The 17,283-nt window shown below is 41.0% G+C and overlaps 1 protein-coding gene across 5 annotated transcripts in view; it reads right to left on the reverse strand.

Moving 5' to 3' along the window:
• The window catches only part of prkcz (protein kinase C, zeta), a 111,883-nt gene that overhangs the window by 16,771 nt on the left and 77,829 nt on the right, over positions 1 to 17,283 (reverse strand). For all 5 annotated transcript variants that reach the window (XM_086158878.1, XM_086158876.1, XM_086158874.1 and 2 more), the window contains 5 exons: positions 15,370 to 15,505; positions 14,519 to 14,606; positions 9,570 to 9,689; positions 2,848 to 2,927; positions 1,354 to 1,443 (listed from right to left, as the gene is read on the reverse strand). In XM_086158878.1, coding sequence (XP_086015004.1) covers positions 1,354 to 1,443; positions 2,848 to 2,927; positions 9,570 to 9,689; positions 14,519 to 14,606; positions 15,370 to 15,505 — 514 coding nt within the window. The remainder of the gene's footprint in view (positions 1 to 1,353; positions 1,444 to 2,847; positions 2,928 to 9,569; positions 9,690 to 14,518; positions 14,607 to 15,369; positions 15,506 to 17,283) is intronic.

Genomic DNA, 17,283 nt, shown 5'->3' on the forward strand with positions numbered 1-17,283 from the left:
AGCAAAACATTTCCCTTAAAATGAGCAAAATCTTGTTCTTTTCTTTTCGGCTGCTCCCTTCAGGAGTCTCCACAGCAAATCAACCTCCTCTATCCAACCACTGTATCCTCCTCTCTGACACAAACTAACTTCATGTCCTATTTTCACTCCATCCATAACTCTTTGGTCTTCCTCTAGGCCTTCTGCCTGGCAGTTCCAACCTCAGCATCCTTCGACCAATTAGTCACTGTCCCTCCTCCGAACAAGACAAAACAATCCCATTTTTGGGTGATATAAATTTTTTGTAAACCCTATGGCTAACAGTCATTTATTTTGTTTTTTTTTCCATATCTTTTACCCCACGTGATTTTGAAAATATTCTATATACAGCAGATCATTACCAACGAAAAATATTAGAACACCAAAATGTATTTATAGTATACACCCGAAAATTCAACATAGTAGATAAAATGATATTTCATCATTTCACATATAACAAAAAATAAATATGAAACATTTTCACATGTTGCACAGCCTTCATTTATATTGGGCGGCTCAAGCTTTCTTTTTATTTCAGTTTCAAATTAATTTGCACATTGAAAGCCCATCATCAGCAACTTCCCATTTCCTGCAAATATACACATATATGTGTGCTTATGAATTCACTTTTATTTGAATTGTTGATCCACAGAGGGGTACAGCCTCAGTGGAGCAGCTGTAGAAGCATCTGCAGCACAATCTATCTTTCAAAACATGCACACAAAACACCCCCACCTTATGCACGCATGTGTATGCTTTTGTGTGCACGCATGACAGCTGCTCTCAGCACCGCCCGCCATTAACTCTCTGCTTAGATATTGTGTGTTTGTTGTAGCTGGATTGGTTGTAAGTGTACAGACAGGTTGTCAAGTCAAACCCCATATCAGCCGTCTGTTAGGAGATAGACATCATTTTGCACGCATGTAAGGTGAACCGTTTTTGGGTTTTATTAAAGAAAATGTTTAATGGGACATTAAACAGATTTGTTGGTTATATTTTGTTTGGTAATGATATCTGTGAATACTGTGTTTTCTTGCTGGTACGCTTGAAAAAAGGATAAAATCTTTTTTTGTAACATTTTGAGGTTAATTTTCAAGCGGTATTGCTATCATTCCTTACAGCAGGAATTCAAAAGTAATTTTTGATTTTTTTAAACTTTTATTTTTTCAGGTAAGTGTATATGATCTGTGGTTCAATGATCTATGGAGCAACACCTGTTGGATTGATTCAAATGTGTTTGCCAGTTGAAAATATGGCCTTTAAGTCCATGCACAAGCTGGAAATCACAAAACAATACTGTAACAATGCTGTTTAGGTAACATTGCTGACTCTTACCTGCTCCCAATCTATACTGCGGAAAAACGAGTGTGACTTGATGTCTGTAAAGCCTGTTTGGACCTGGCAACCCAGACGCTCCTTGGGATCCTGCTGGCCAGAAACATACAGTGAATCTTGATGAAAATGCCCCACTAGCAATTGTTTCATTATCTGTAGCATCCACACACACACACACACACACACACACACACACACACACACATACACACACACAAACACACACACACACACACACACCATCCATCTATCTATCTTCTGCCGCTTATCCTGTACTTAGGGTCGTGGGGGATGCTGGAGCCTATCCCAGCTGTCATCAATCACAACATTCATTCACTCATTCAAAATTTCCCATTTTTTTTTCCAATTAACCGTCTGCATGCTTTTGGAAAATGGGAGGCAACCAGAGAAAAACCACGCAGACACGGAGAGAACATGCAAACATGCAAACACACAGAAAGATCCCCTTGTCGGAATCTAATCAGGGTCCTTTGCGCTGCGAGGTCGAAGAACTAACCACTGTGCCACTGTGTCACCCCACACATGCCATTCAAAAATATAACGATAGACATTGTACCAATGTAGAAATACAATTTATGGATTCTTTTATGGAATGTGTTTACTGGAATCTTTGTGCTGGTGACATGATTTTGAAACAAAATAAAAAATAGAGCAAAGTGATTGGCATGGTTCTGAAGAGATTTTTGAGGATTTAACACAATACAGCCACACGATTTAAAATCTAATGACTATCTTTGGCTGTTAATCTTAGTAGTAGAAAATCATCACAGGTTAAAACAAAAATTTGTGATTTATAACCTATAATTCAGGTTCAGACAGGAAAAAATGATAAATGGGGCTTGTTTGCTTTTGGGTAATTTTCCATTTAGTTATCTGTGAAAATGCCTTGTGAGATTTCAGGGCAACTTGTCTTTTGATTCAAGGCAACATATCTGACTATTCACTACATTCTCTCTGAAATTTGAGGGATATGAAGCTCATTTGAGGGTAATGTCTCACAGACTGTGGACAATGTCTTTCCAAAAAAATGTGGCTGTTTTTTTTCAATGGTGATTATTTGTGAGATACCTTCAATCAATGAGTTGCCAAATCCAGCGTAAAAGTGTTTGGCATCATCAGATGGATCACACATATTTGCACTTCTGCTCAACAGAGGCAAAGTACGAAACAAAGCAATTCTAAAATGTTGTAAAGGTGACTTAGTCCACCAAGATCTCAGGTCTTTTTTGGCCTTTAATGTGTGACTCTTGTGTTTGCAGATTTGTCTGCACACATACAAACACCTATGCCCTAACATGTAATTTCTGATTGTACACACAATGATTCTGAAGAGACATTTGAGAATATTATTATGAAAGGACATATTCTATAATGGCTTAACAAATGGGACTACTACAAGAGCCCCTTAGGTAAGCATGGTGTGATTGTGTTTGTGTGTGTGGAGGTATTTGGAGGTGGGAGGGGCACTCTGACCTTGTTGAGGAAGCCCTTGAGGACGCTTGCAGCTTTCACTGACAGGGACCTTGGAATGCGAATGGGCTTCTCCAGAATAACTGTTTGCGAGAACAGATACAAAAGCAGAGGATGAGTCATGGTCCAACCAATACGATGGTGCAAGGTGGGGCCAGATGACGCCATTGTGTTCATCCTTTGGAAGCTCACCCCAGCCTCGAGACCTCTTGCAAAGTAACCTTAACAGACAAATCGAGACAAAATCAAATTCTCTTAAAGTTTCAGTCAAAGTGAACATTCCTTTTTCGCCCTTAGGATCTTCCCAAGCGGTAATTTATCAGGTCTGATAAATTGTCTAAAATTGTACATATATTTATTTACAAGTGATTTATTTTTATTGTTATTAACCAATTTATCTTTTGAAATAATAAACTCAATACCCTTTCACTGACTGATACTTAAGCCCAGGTTATTGAATGTTAAAGGTATAAGACTTGTGTTCGTGCTCTGTTGAAAACCATTACAGAAGGATGAACAAGGATGTCCATGAATTTTCTTTCTCTCTTTTTTTTTTTTTAGCAAAAATGGAGTGTAGAGCAACCTCCCAAGATGTATCCAGTTCCATTATACATCTGTGATCAACGTGTGTTTTTGGGGCATAATGGTTATTGACTGTGATATTCAACAACTATTGCTAATCCTAATTTCCATAAAGGCAGTGCGAAGAGACACGCAGAAATTTCCAATTCCCTTTTATAGTTCCCAACAAATATTGTTTCAGTTTTGTAATAGTGATGGAAACCCATCTAATTATACTGAAAAAGTTGGTTTTATGATGACTAGCACCTTGTGGCTAGCCCTCCCTGACAGAATTAGAATGTTTGCCAGTCTCCCAGTGTGTCTGACTGAGGAATAGAGAGTGTTGCTCCTAGAAGCAGGGTCTGGCACAGGGACTAGCTGAGTGACATATGGCCGGGTGGTTCATGTAGTGGCAGGCTTGGTTTCCGTTTTACAGGCAATCATCCAACAACCTGCTGGCCCACTGGTGCAAGTGCTGAGAGAACGGCACCAGAGGCAGATGCTAGCCGTGGTGCCACACCATGCTCCTGACAGTCACAGCATAGACATAATGCATCAAACACAGTGACTACAGTATGGGGGTATGTCTGTCATCAGATGCTGTGCATATGTGTCTGTCTGTGTTGTGTGCATGTGCATGTAAATTCATGTGTTTATGTGCACCAAATGGTTGAAAACAATACGGATGTAAATGAGAGACCAGATTATTTGGTTATTATCGACGTTCCTCCAACATGAAGGTGTGATCATACACCAATTTGCTTCTCATTTTTCTTAACCTCTGCAGTTAAGGAGTCAATTACTTGAATGACTTCTATTGTTCTGAGGGCTACCCTTCTCAGCGTTGAACCCCGCCCCCACTTTGGACAGTCAAATCCCATCTTTTTGTTTCTGTACCCTGCATACAGACAGAGACTGAAAAAGACAAGTTCTGTAACCAAAGAAATCAAACTCTAGACCCTCAGAGGACATCCTTCAGGACTGTTTTGCTAAAACTGACTTGGATGTGTTCAGGACCACAACCCTACAGTAGGACTCTTCTGTCAGCGCACAGGAGGTAGCTGAGTATGTGACCAGGGACATCAGCACTTGTGTTGACAACATCGTGCCCACCATACAAGTCAGGAAGTTCAAAACCAGAAGGCTTGGCTGAATAGTCATGTATGCCAAATGCTGCGTGCCCGCTCTCATCCATTTAGGTCCAGCAATGAGACGAAGTATAAAGCTACTAACTCCAGACTGAAGAAAGACACCAGAACAGCTAATAGGCAGAACAGAGAGAAGCTGGGTGGCTCCGACAACTCTGCAGGTCATCTCTCCCACCTTGAAAACAAATACTTCGACATCAGGATGCTCTTTGTCAACTACAGCTCCGCATTCAACACCATCATACCCCACAAACTCATTCACAAAATGTCTACCCTTGGCCTGCACCCCACCCTCTGTGACTGGCTCCTGAACTTCCTGACTGGCCAGTCTGTCAGGATCGATAATAGGAGCTCAGCCAGAATAACCAAGAACATGGGCACCTCTCAGGGATGTATCCTCAGCCTCATCCTCTACACCCTGTTCACCCACGACTGTGTCACCTACCATAAAGATAACACCATTCTGAAGTTCGCAGATGACACCGCAGTGATAGGATGCATCCCTGGCAGAGACGAAACAGCCTCTAGGATGGAGGAGGCGAGTCTGCTAAAATGGTGTGAGGGCAAAAACCTCACCCTCAACACGGACAAGACCAAGGAGATGGTAGTGGACATGAGGAAGGAGAGGAGACCTCCTTAGCCACTCTTCTTTCAAGGTCTTGGGGTTGAGAGCATGAGCAACTTCAAATACCTGGGTGTCCACATAAGCAAGGACCTCACCTTGTCCCTCAACACCATGCAGACAGGTAATAGGGCTCAATAGCAGCTGTACTTCTTGAGAAGGCTGAGAAGGTTTGGCATGTCGCCTAAGATCCTCAGCAACTTGTACAGCTGCATCGTTCAGAGCATCCTGACGAACTGCCTCACTGCGTTGTATGGCAGCACCACTGCTCTGGACCGCAGACAGAAGCGGCGGGTGGTAAAGACTGCAGAGAGGATCCCTAGAACCCCACTGCCGTCTGTAGAGCATCTACCACTGCAGCATCCACAGGAGAGCTGCACCCATCACCAAGGACCACGACGCCCCTCAACATGGACTGTTCACATTCCTACCCTCTGACAAAAGGTTCAGGAGTGTGAAATGAAGAACGACACGACTAAAGAACTCATTCTACTCAACTGCCCTCAGAACAGTTGACACTTATTGTTCCTTTTCTGCATTTTACATGCAGCACAGCCAGTGATGCACTCATCTTCAAATGTAACTACTGCCATTTAAACTGCACTCATCCTTGCACCTGCTCTTAGTTGCACACAAAGCAGCACTTAAAGTTTTACCTTTGCACTGCGGACACTGTTCATATTTATAACAATGTTTACACTATCTAATTATTGTCAATACATTCCAAATGCACTACAATTTCATTGCACAGGGAAACACATTTCCACACCGTACATCTGACAATAAAGACTTTGAATCCAGAATATTGAATTTATTATTTGAATAGAAGCCATGCCCCTACATCTCACACTGGACTTTTGGTTGTGTTTGCGATAATACAATTTCTTGGCTTATTAGATGTTGACATGTGTCATAAGGAAGGACATTATCTAATATTTGACAGTAATAGGTCTAGAGTCTATAGAGAAAGACAGCTATGAGATCGGTGAACGAAAAATGAGAACAAAGTGACATCATTTATACAATTTATACTACAAATAGGATTTTCTAAATGGCTGGAAATAAAGGTAAATCAAACTGACAGGTTTCTACATGAACCACAGCTGTGGTTCATCTGGATTAAGAGATTCAATAAACCTCCACCAAGCATAGAGGGCTCTCTGCTCTAAGGATAGGCATCACAGGTTTTAGAGGTTTCAGCAGTCAAAGTTCAGATCAGGAAATCGACCTCTAATACTTGCATACTGAATAATTGTAAGATAGAAAAGGCCAGTCTGTAAAAATGTTCCATGAAGCAAAGATATTACTGGCAAACTAAACAACACCTAAGGGATCATTACAGAGTTACGAAGAAGCTCAGGTACTTTTCAAACATAATCTGGATTTAACAGAATTAATTTGTCAGATATTAGAGAGTCGAAGATACACTTGCGGTTCCTTTCAATTGAATATTAACTCTGTAACCAGTGCAGGACAGCTTGTACTAGCTGAAGTCTAGTCTGAAGTTGGGCAAAAGCAATGAGGAAGGTAATTAAAGGAAAATTAAAGCAGGGATTTATTATTTTGTACTGGTCATAGAAAAAATGTTGTGATTATGGACATATAAATAATAACATGTATAACCATTCAAAGCTGAAAGTAATTGTAAAATCTTACAACCAAGTTCTTTGCAAGGGGCCAGACTGTTGAGCTGGGTATGATTACGGAGCTCAGTATCAGGTTTTAGCGTCTCTACTTTTTGGGAACTTGATGTCAATATTTTTTCTGACATCCACTACATCTAAACGGGTTGTAAAATGTAAAAATGTTATGGTGACAAATGAATGGCTTTCAGGATTTCAGACAAAGGACAACAGTCCCAGGATTTTCACCTTGTGGTTTGCCACATTTTTTTTTAGCACCGTACGGCACAGTAAAATCAACATTGTCTGTTTGACATATAATGTGTACTGTGATTAATGATGTTGATGTCTGCTGAGACCTCAAGCAACACCATTAAAAAGTAATGTTCAGAATCTGCAGCAACTTTGTGATTACTTATATATACCTGTCCCCTTTGTGAATTACATTTTAGCAGTTTATCATTTATCAAATGAGGGTCTCATTTATAAAAGAAAAATGAAAACACGGTTCTCTAGCTATCATCCTTATAGCCAATGCTCATCATGAGACCCCTCACCACTCAAAAGATACTCAGAACCTGGAAACATAAGGAAACACTGGCAGAACAGTACAATGATGCCAGTTCCAGTAATAGCTCCCTAGTTTTGGGGCTTATCAGATGCAAACACTCTGCACACGGTTTATGGACATGACTTTATCCCTCATCTTGACAAGTGTGGGTAAAATTATCTTCTTCAGGATACAAAGTAATCCATCAGGGTTGCATGCACACACATTTGACTGACGAAAATCATACCCAGGATGATGCTGTTCAGCTAAAGTTTTGCAAGGCTCACTGTTTGTACTGGGTGACCTTGCATTTCAGTAACCAGAGCCCTCAGCATCAACATTACCATTCTGTGAGGAAGCACTTGGATATCTCAGTAAAATGTTTGCTTTTCTAGCCCCCGAAGTCACCTTATGAGACCAGCAAGTGAAGTCATGAATGTTTCATTGCCCTTTGCTGTGCTTTACTTTTACTTCAAGTATGAACTACTGAAGAGACATACTCAAAAATAAAATTTGCATTGCATGTCTCCATCTGGCTCCAATTACCATTAAGTACCATCATTATGAAAACAATAGCCTTGCATTAACCAACATTCTAATAAGATGATTAGACAATGGATTTTCTATGCTTGAGAGGAAAATGCCCCCACCCAACCCCCCTGTCTTATATGGCATTTGCTGTGAGGTTAAATGTGGATTTTCCTTTTCATTTGACTCATTCTTAAATGCCATCAGACTGCAAAAAAACTGCTGGAGAAATAGCAGGTCTGCCATTCAAATCATTCTGAATCTGATCTGTACTAGGAACTGTCCTGCATGATTTTCCACCATTTCAAAGAGTTGGAAACTGCAGTACTGCATGAATATTTAACAGTTCATTAAAAAATGAGTTAATCCATTTCACATTAAGACATGCAATTGAAGATTCATACTAATTTGGGGGCTTTTTTAAGCATCTCAGAATTATTTTTAACAAAGGGCATAACACACATTTTTTTTTAAATTATTTTTTATTTTTTGTTATAATTATTCTTTTTTAGCCGGACTAATTTTGCACTAAATTTAGAAAACAGTGAAGCAATACAAATTACATTCCAAGAAAAATTACATAAGCTTTGATTGGGATTAATGCATTTCAATGAAGCATATCAGAGCAAATAAGCCAGGCTTTGCACTAACAGATCAGAGGCGATTGTTATTTCATAAAATGGTATCTAATTCTTCCCCACTGCAAATATGATGTTGAACTAAGCTTGCCTTGTCTTTTAATGGCAGCATACGGTGATCCAACTGCTTGTTGTTGGTCTGTCTTTGTCCATGCCGCTAACACTCACTATACAACTCTAATTACACAATTAAATACAAGCTGAAACAGTTATTCTGGTTTTTGGCATGTAAATTGATATGATTATTATTGACTGGTGTGCTGGGATAGCTGCTGTGGTATTCGTAATACAATTTTGATAATATGTTGAATATCTGTGTGTAGTGACCTGAAGGTATGATAAATAAATATGAAGGGATTTTATTGGTGAAATGTCCATGTTTGAAATGAAACTAATTCAATTAATTTAATATCAAAAAGACAAGCTGACTATCTGATGTGTGGCACCACGGTTTATCATTAGGATATTATGTGATTAAATATAAAATTTCAAATTTGTAATTTTTTTTTGTCTGCTTTAAAATTGAACCGGATGACATTGCTATGTCATTGCTCAGGCTGTAAGAAGAAGGAATTACAGCAAGGAAAATAATTATTGTGGCTACAATCACATCCGGATGGATTTTTGGAAGTCCAGGATAAACATTGCAAATGCACAAGAGACAGAAAAATAATTGAATCAACAATTCTCCAGCAAGCAGCATCCTGTCTCTAAATGAGACCTTGACACCGGTGAGTATTTGATATAACTGTGCGCAATAATGATTTGATTGATAGATTATGCTTATATCACTGTTTTCTGTGCTTATATTCCATAATCCATATTGATTTCCTTTTTTATTTCGGAATAGTTTTCTGTGCTGTAAAGGTTCATGCATACTCTTACTCTTACACATACTCACAGATTCATGCTGTTATTCATTCTGGAAAAAAGGTAACAATACTGCCAGCAAGGAGCCTTTATTAGCATTTTGGTTTTCAAAATAGGGGTCCTTATTTCAGATATGCTGCATTCAGAGGATAAGGACTTTATAGCAATCAATTACCACAAACTGACCTTGAAAAAGGTACTCCTCTGTGTTCATGTCAGGATTGTCTGTGATGATGTCAAACGGGGATCTCCCAGCCATCATCTCGAACATAAGCACGCCCAGAGCCCACCAGTCCACACTAAAACCTGAATGTAGAAATAAATGCACATATGTTTTTTGTTATTGTTCCTAAAAATGCATCTCATAACCTTTACAGAGTATATAATATGGTCAATCATAGTGGAGCAGTCAGAGAGAGAACATTAAATTCTGTACCTTTTGGCTATTCCTTTTTTTTGGGGGGGGGCACACACCGAATTTTCTACCTCTATCAAACCTTTTTCTTTTTTCACTCTTCTCACACTTACTAACTTCATGTCCACTTTCAGAGCATCTATAAATCTCCTCTTCAGTCTTCTTCTGGGCCTCTTGTCTGGCAGAATCTGATCTATCCAGATAATCACTATCCCTCCTCCAAACCAGCTTCTCTGTCCTCTCTAACTTTACCTCCAAAACATCTAACGTGTAGTCCCTTTGATGGACTCACTCCTCATCCTACCCATCCTAGTCATTCTGAAAGAGACCCTCAACAACTTCATCTCAGCTTCTTCCAGCTCAGCTTCCAGTCTTTTCCTCTAAGCCACTGTCTCTAAACCATAAAGCATCAGTAGTTTCACCACCATTGTACACCTTACCTTCAATTTGAGCTAAAACTCTTTCATTGCACATTATCCCTGACACTTTTCTCCACCTGTTCCAACAAGCTTGCACACGTTTCTTCACCTCTCTTCCACCTCAAGATTTCCTTGACCAGCTCTCTGCTCTCAGTACAGATCACAATGCCATCTGCAAACATTGTGGTACATGGAGAGTACTGTCTAACCTTATCTGCCAGCTTGCCATTACCCTAGCACAAAAGAAGGGACTCAGAGGTGATCCCTGATGCAGTCTAGCCTCCAACTCAAAGCTCTCTGTCACACATACATTTCACCTCACCACTGTCTTATACCTCTCATACAAGTGCTACACCACTATAACATACTCCTCCACCCCAAACTTCCTCATATAGTACCATAGTTCCTCTTTCTGAAACTTGTCATGTGTTTTTTTCTAGATCTACAAAGTCAAATTGCAGCTCACTCTGACTTCTGTTCATCTCTAGCAACTTTCTCAAAGCTAATACTGGTTTAGCAATGTCATGTTAAGAATGACAGAATGACCAGATTTGTCGGTTGCGTTTGTCAGTTGCCTTTGACATAATAAAGACATTTTGAGGCATCTGTATAAAGGAAGGGCCTAAAGACTAGGAAACTGAATCAGCAGGGCAGGACTCAAAATATCTGTACAATTGCTTCCTAGCTGTTTTAGCATAGAGGGAGTTGTTTCCAGAATTTTTTCAGCACAATGTCTTTTGTGATGTCGAGCATTACATTCTCAAATGGTGACAAACCTCAGATATATGTGTGTGACATGTTCTTTGCAGTATACTAAGTTTTGACCTGGGCTTACAGGTCAATAATATCAAGGTCCGTGCTGGATAATGACAAGTTGCACAAAATAATATTTGTCTCAGTCATCATGATAATTGATTTGCCATCTGTTACTATCACAGCCTTGTTAGGGTCCAGGAGACTGACCACACCCACTTGCCAGCCACAAGCCAGCTCCTGATCTCCAGCTGATTGGGACTTGCTGTTCAACTACCCACACCTGTCCTGTGGTTTGCTAATCAATTTCACCTGTCTAGCTCCTGATAAATTGAATTTCTGTTTCATGCATAAAGTTACTGCTTGCAGTTTAAGGTCTGGGGGGGTGTTTTTGTAGAGCCTTCAAGAAATGTGAAGAAAAGGACTACTCTGAATGCCTAGAGGTTTGTTACTAAGACCAGACCCGTCACAATGATGGAGAGGCCTCAAACTTCCAACCCAGACGTTATCCATGAACTACTGGCGGTACTTTGACAGGCCTTGCTGATGTCTGCCCACTCTATGAGCCCCCTAAGTCATTTCTCACTGTGTTCGGGGTCCCTTTCTCTTGCAATTTATTCCTCCCACAGTGTACTCAGGCGATTGAGATGCAGCATGCAGAATTCCGGCCAAAGCGAGACAAAATTGTGTACATCAAATCTCTGGTCATGCGAAGGGCACCTCAAAAGGCAAAGAGCATTTGGCTGGGGGTGGTGGGGTGCAGGAGGTAGAGCAATCATCTTTGAAACCAAATGATCCTGGTTTGATTCCTGGCTCCAAAGTGTTGTTAAGCAAGACACTGCTTATGGTTCATCCATGATGGGTTAATTCAGAGAATTTCCCCATGGGGATTAATAAAGGATAAAGTTAATACAACAAGTTGGTGAACATCTTCGTCATACACTTCAGAGAAGGCTTTGGGTTGCCCATCGGTGACCATTCTATTCAGAACCAATTGTATCATATCTAACAGGGGTCGTAACATCACAGACTACTCCATCAAGTTCCATACTCTAACTCTCGCAAGTGGTTTGGATGACTGCGCCCTCCTAATGACACATCCACAAGGTCTGGATCTAGCTCTTCATCTGCAACTCTCAACCTATGAAGATAGTCTTGGCCTGGAGAAATTCATCCAGTTGGCCGTTTGGGTAGCACGTCATCAAGCTCCTCCCACCAATGGATCTGGCTTCAGACCAGGTAACCAGTCCTGAGGAACCCATGGACATGAACCCTATGAAGGTCACAGCTGTGGAGAGGAAACACTGCACAGTTCAGGCTGTGTCTATATTGTAGGCCCAAGGCCATGTCATTGCCATGTGTCCCACATGCCTGCCACGACCTCAAGTGAATACAGTCAGCCCGCCAGAGCTTGTAGCATCACCTCTGTTTACAAACCTGCCACTCTCCACAGCTCTGCTGTTCCTATCCACCTGGTTGCAGGCTTGGCTAGCAACTAATCTCCTGACACTTGTGCCACTAGCTCCAACTCCCGCTCGGTCGGCTTTCCACTCTTCTCATGGTACCCTCCATCAATGGCCGACCCCTGGCCACCCAACTGAGGTTCCTGGCTAGCCCCATCGAGCTCCAGGTAGGTGCACGGCACCATAAAGACAGTCTTCCTGGATGGCTCTACAGCAGATGTTATCCAAGACTAATGCTTCACTCCTCTGGTTATTTCCTGGGAATCTGACCAGATGCTCCACTGGGGTCAGAAGTACAGGGAAGGTTTCCTTCCAAACCAGCCATAACCCCCACAGATCACTATGAATACCTGGTGATGCCTTATGAACTAGCGAATAGTCCCACACTATTCCAAAGTTTTATGAATGAGGCCTTTCACCCATTGTTGAAAATATCCGTAATTGTCTATAGTGATATCTCTATTTACTGAAAATATCTCTGACCACTGTCATCACAAGTGCCAAGTCCTTTCCATTCTTCACCAGAATAATCTATTTCTAAAGGAAGCGAAGAGCCAGTTTGACTTCACCAAAGTGATATTTTTGGGTTACTGGCTAGGTGCTCAAGAAGCCAGTATGGATCACCACAAGACTGAGGTGGTAGTTTACTGACCCAAGCCTTGAGGAACTCCAGTGCTTTCTTGGGTTTTCCAACCTCTATTGATGGTTTATGCAGAATTACAGCACGATCGCTGACCTCCCCGCTCTGGGCTGAAGAAACGCATGCTGCGCTCAACTACCTAAAAAGGCCTTCACCACGGCCCGTTGAGCTGAAATTATGAGATCCCTCTAGGTCCTTTGTGGGAGAAGTGGATGCCTTGACTACTTGGGTATAATTGGGTCTTATTGCATGGCCCCAACAACAGACCATCTCCTTCAATCCTTTGTGTATTACTCGCAAAAACATCCTCCTGTCCCAACTTTGGGGTGGACTTCGAGACAGATTTACCCAGATCAGAGGGTAACACCTGCATCCTCATGGCAATCGACCAGTTCTCCAAAGCCTACAAATTGATTTTCCCCTACTGGGACTCCCCACAGTCTGCCTGAGCCCTCTTCCACCACATCTGGTGAAGACATTATTTCCGATAGATCAACACAGTTCACATTTGCAATCAAATGGAGTGTCATGGTCCAGGAAATCAGCCGCTTCCTGTGCACCTTTTACTGTGACAAGCAATATGAATTTCTCCCCTGGGCGGAGTGCTCACGCACAAACCACCACTGGCCTGACATTGTTCCAATGAGTATTGGGCTACCAACCTCCTCTATTCCTCTGGCCAGGTGACTAATCAGGGGTTCCATCCTTAGACCAATGGCTCAGGAACTGCACCCCGGTCTGGGACCAAGTCCACAACACCCTACAAGAGGCCCGCAACCATCTGCACCGTGAACCCTTTTACCAATAATGTGGACCAGCCTATCCACCCGTGACATCCACCTGTCCCTTCCCTGCAGGAAGCTGTCTTCCCTGTTTCATCAGTCCCTGCAGGATCATCAAACAGATTAACCCAGTCACCATCCAGTTAAACCTTCTTTGTTCCAACTGCATATACCTTGTTTCATGTTTCTCTTCCCCTGAGCCTTGCCTCGACTTATCTGACTGTAAACAGTGGGTAGACAAAAAGGTGGCCGATCTGCTCCTGTTAAGATCTGCTCCTGATGTTACCATCACTGTTGACTCACTTTTTGACTACTGAAACACACCTCACAAGCTCTTCCAACTGATATCTCAAGGTGCAAATGGGCAAAACAACTGAACCAGGGCATAACTAAAGTACTAATGAAATGCTTCCTGTGTTTAATATCTTATATATAATCAGCAGGTGGTGACATATCTAATTGTCTGGTATCAAAAGACAAGTGGCAAAAGAACAAATTCATCTCACCAGAAAATCCATGATAGCTGTCAGAGAACTCAGAGGACCAAGATTTAGAATTTGGAGTAGTTAATTATTGATCAAACTAACCAGGTGAGCTTGAGTCCAACATTCTGCTTGTCAGCGCATGAATACTGATCCAAACACGAATGACTTCTCCACTCACCATAGTCCTCGCCTCGAAGGATCTCAGGTGCGATGTAGTTTGGTGTTCCGCAAAACGTACTGGTTGTGTCTCCTGGTCTGATCCCCTCCTGAGCAGAAGAGGAAACGATGAAAGGATCAGAAGACACTAAAAGTAAAGTTATAAACAAGCGTTGTTACCTTTACCTAACATTTTGTGGATCATTAGATATGAGCCCATGTAGATAGTTTTTTGTGTAGGTTTGAATTCAAGCTAACACAATACTATGTATTTTTAAAGCTCATATGAAGTGTTTTTTCTAACTACTTTGCTGAATAGATACATATACAAAGAATATTCAACTAAAAAGACAGATCAGTAGTTTATTCTTTCACAATCTTAATGTATCTTTCATGACAAAACTGCTAATGTTGACTGATAAAGAGACAAAAGTCCCTTTTGCTGTCCTCTTGTTAATATACAGTTGCTGGCATATAGGATGGATAAACAATGTAAGACAATTGAAATGCGAACAAATGAGCCCTGAAGCTGTTACCAGAGATGAGAAAAACCCATTGTTTCAGCTTTTGACAATAAAGAGTTGAATCATTCTTTAAGCTTGATGACCATTATTATGAACTCAGGTTCATACCAGTCAAACAATAACAGAAGTAATGTTGACCAATTAATGTTAATGTGACTGCCACATACAGTATAACATCAGAATCTTTCCACATATTGTTTGGAGTTCATGTCAACATACATTTTTGAAGTTAATTTGCTTCAGATTAGCTGAAGGAAACATTCTTAATACATATTATTGTGTATCGCTGATTTACAGAGGAGCAAGGTTGTCAATGACTCTCCAGCAGTCACCACTCAGTTTTTCTTACTTTACACATGCCATAGTCTGTTAGCTTGATGTGTCCCTCCTGGTCCAAGAGAACATTGTCCAACTTCAGATCACGGTAGATGATGCCTTTCTCATGCAGGAAATTGAGAGCAATGCAGATTTCAGCTGCGTAAAATCTATTGGGTATTAGAAGACAAAATGCAGCAGTGGGTGCCGAGGAACTCCACTTGCCAAAAACAGAGGTCAAAATCAAATGTCCATGAAATCTCAGACCACTCCAAACCTTTTTTTTATTTTACGTGAGATTTGCTGTTCAGGTAATAAATCTGCCTAATTCTAAAGACCACATGGCTGCTGTTCAAGACAAACTTTGGACTTTTGGCTGCACTACTGGCCGTGTTCTCTGTCGAGCACATTGCAGTCAAGGGTTGTGATGAAAACTACAATCTTTAAATTCGGCTAAAATATTCTGAGGGGTTATTCAAACATAAGTTTGTCCTTCTATCAATGAAGGGCATTGCAAGACACATAATATGAAAAAAAAAACTAATTCATGAGCCAGCACAAGTTTTTTTGTTCTATTTTCTTTGATGAGTGAATCTGACCAACCCACATAACCAAACACAAACTTTCTCTCCCAACCTGTAACTCTGGGGAAAGTATTAGTGTGCTTATTTGTGTGATCGGTGTATGTCTGTAATTTAGAGATTTGAGATTTGTAACTCAATGGAACAGTTTATGATGCCGACTTTATGCTCTAAATCAAAAAAAAAAAAAAAAAAACATTTTTAAAGGTTATACACAGATATAAACTTCCTTTTATTATTTGAATGCCCGAACACACTAGAAGATTGGCTCCAATCTGGAAAAATAAGTAACAATAACAATGGCAAACTGGTGAAATACAAGAATGTATGTAGACAGCGATTAATTTTTTTCTATAACAAGTGAACTCCAGTGAGTCCATATGATTCATATGTGTTTTCATACTTTTTTCGCTGAATATAATCTGGTTAAAGAGCAGTTTTTACTTGGTGCGTGTCTGCTGTTTGTCAGTGGAGGCACACTTCTACTGCATGTGTAGGTAGTGTGTCCTCTGTCGCTGGGAGATAAGCTTTCATTAAGACTGACGAGCCTTGTGCCTGTCTGCCACCACAAATCCCTGATTGTCAAACATCCAGGGAATGACTGTTTGACAGAGGGAACCCAAATCCCCCACGTTCTTCTGGCGACAGCCTTGATTGTACACAGTTGTTTCATCGCAGGCATCCAGACTGATAGCAGTCGCTTATTATCAGCAGCACCACCCACCGCCCACAAACACCCCAGCCTTCCCCACGGCGTGGGGGAATGTGGCACGGCTTTCTGAAAGCGCCTCTCATGAATATGTACAATCATTATGAGTGATTAACATGCTGCTTTGCATATGTACAGCCACAGTCTCCAGAATACAGATTGCAGAGGCCAATAGGGGCCCAACAGTGCCTCTCTAAATTACCCAGCCTTTGATCCAGCATTTATCAGAAGCACAGTTGGACTGCCCTGCAAGTAAAGAGGCACAATGAATTATGCGTGCTCATTATATTTTTCAAAGATGTAAAAGAAAAAGCTTGATTTTGTTAGTGTTGCTACAAGAGTGTGAGGTTCAGGACCACTTGAAAGTATATTCTAGACTGCAAAGACCTTAACGGAGTCCATGAATTCCCGCTTCAAGAGCAAAAAAAAACAAGCTTTTTGTTGTTATCCCCCCAAACCCACTTATCTGACTGAGCTCAAAAGCCATGGTAAGCTAAAACACTCTCCTATCATATAATTCATAAAGACATATAATTCACTATATTTTTGGATTTTTTTTGTTTTGCTGAAGCCCTTGGTAGATGAACTAATGAACAGCCTTAACTAGGTGGGCTGGGGACACTAAACTTTTCAGGTTCTGACTATCCTGACCAAAAAG

This window comes from Fistularia commersonii, chromosome 14 (assembly GCF_037954325.1).
Source record: "Fistularia commersonii isolate RoL2024-O1a breed Wild chromosome 14, RoL_Fcom_v1.0, whole genome shotgun sequence".
Taxonomy (NCBI): domain Eukaryota; kingdom Metazoa; phylum Chordata; class Actinopteri; order Syngnathiformes; family Fistulariidae; genus Fistularia; species Fistularia commersonii.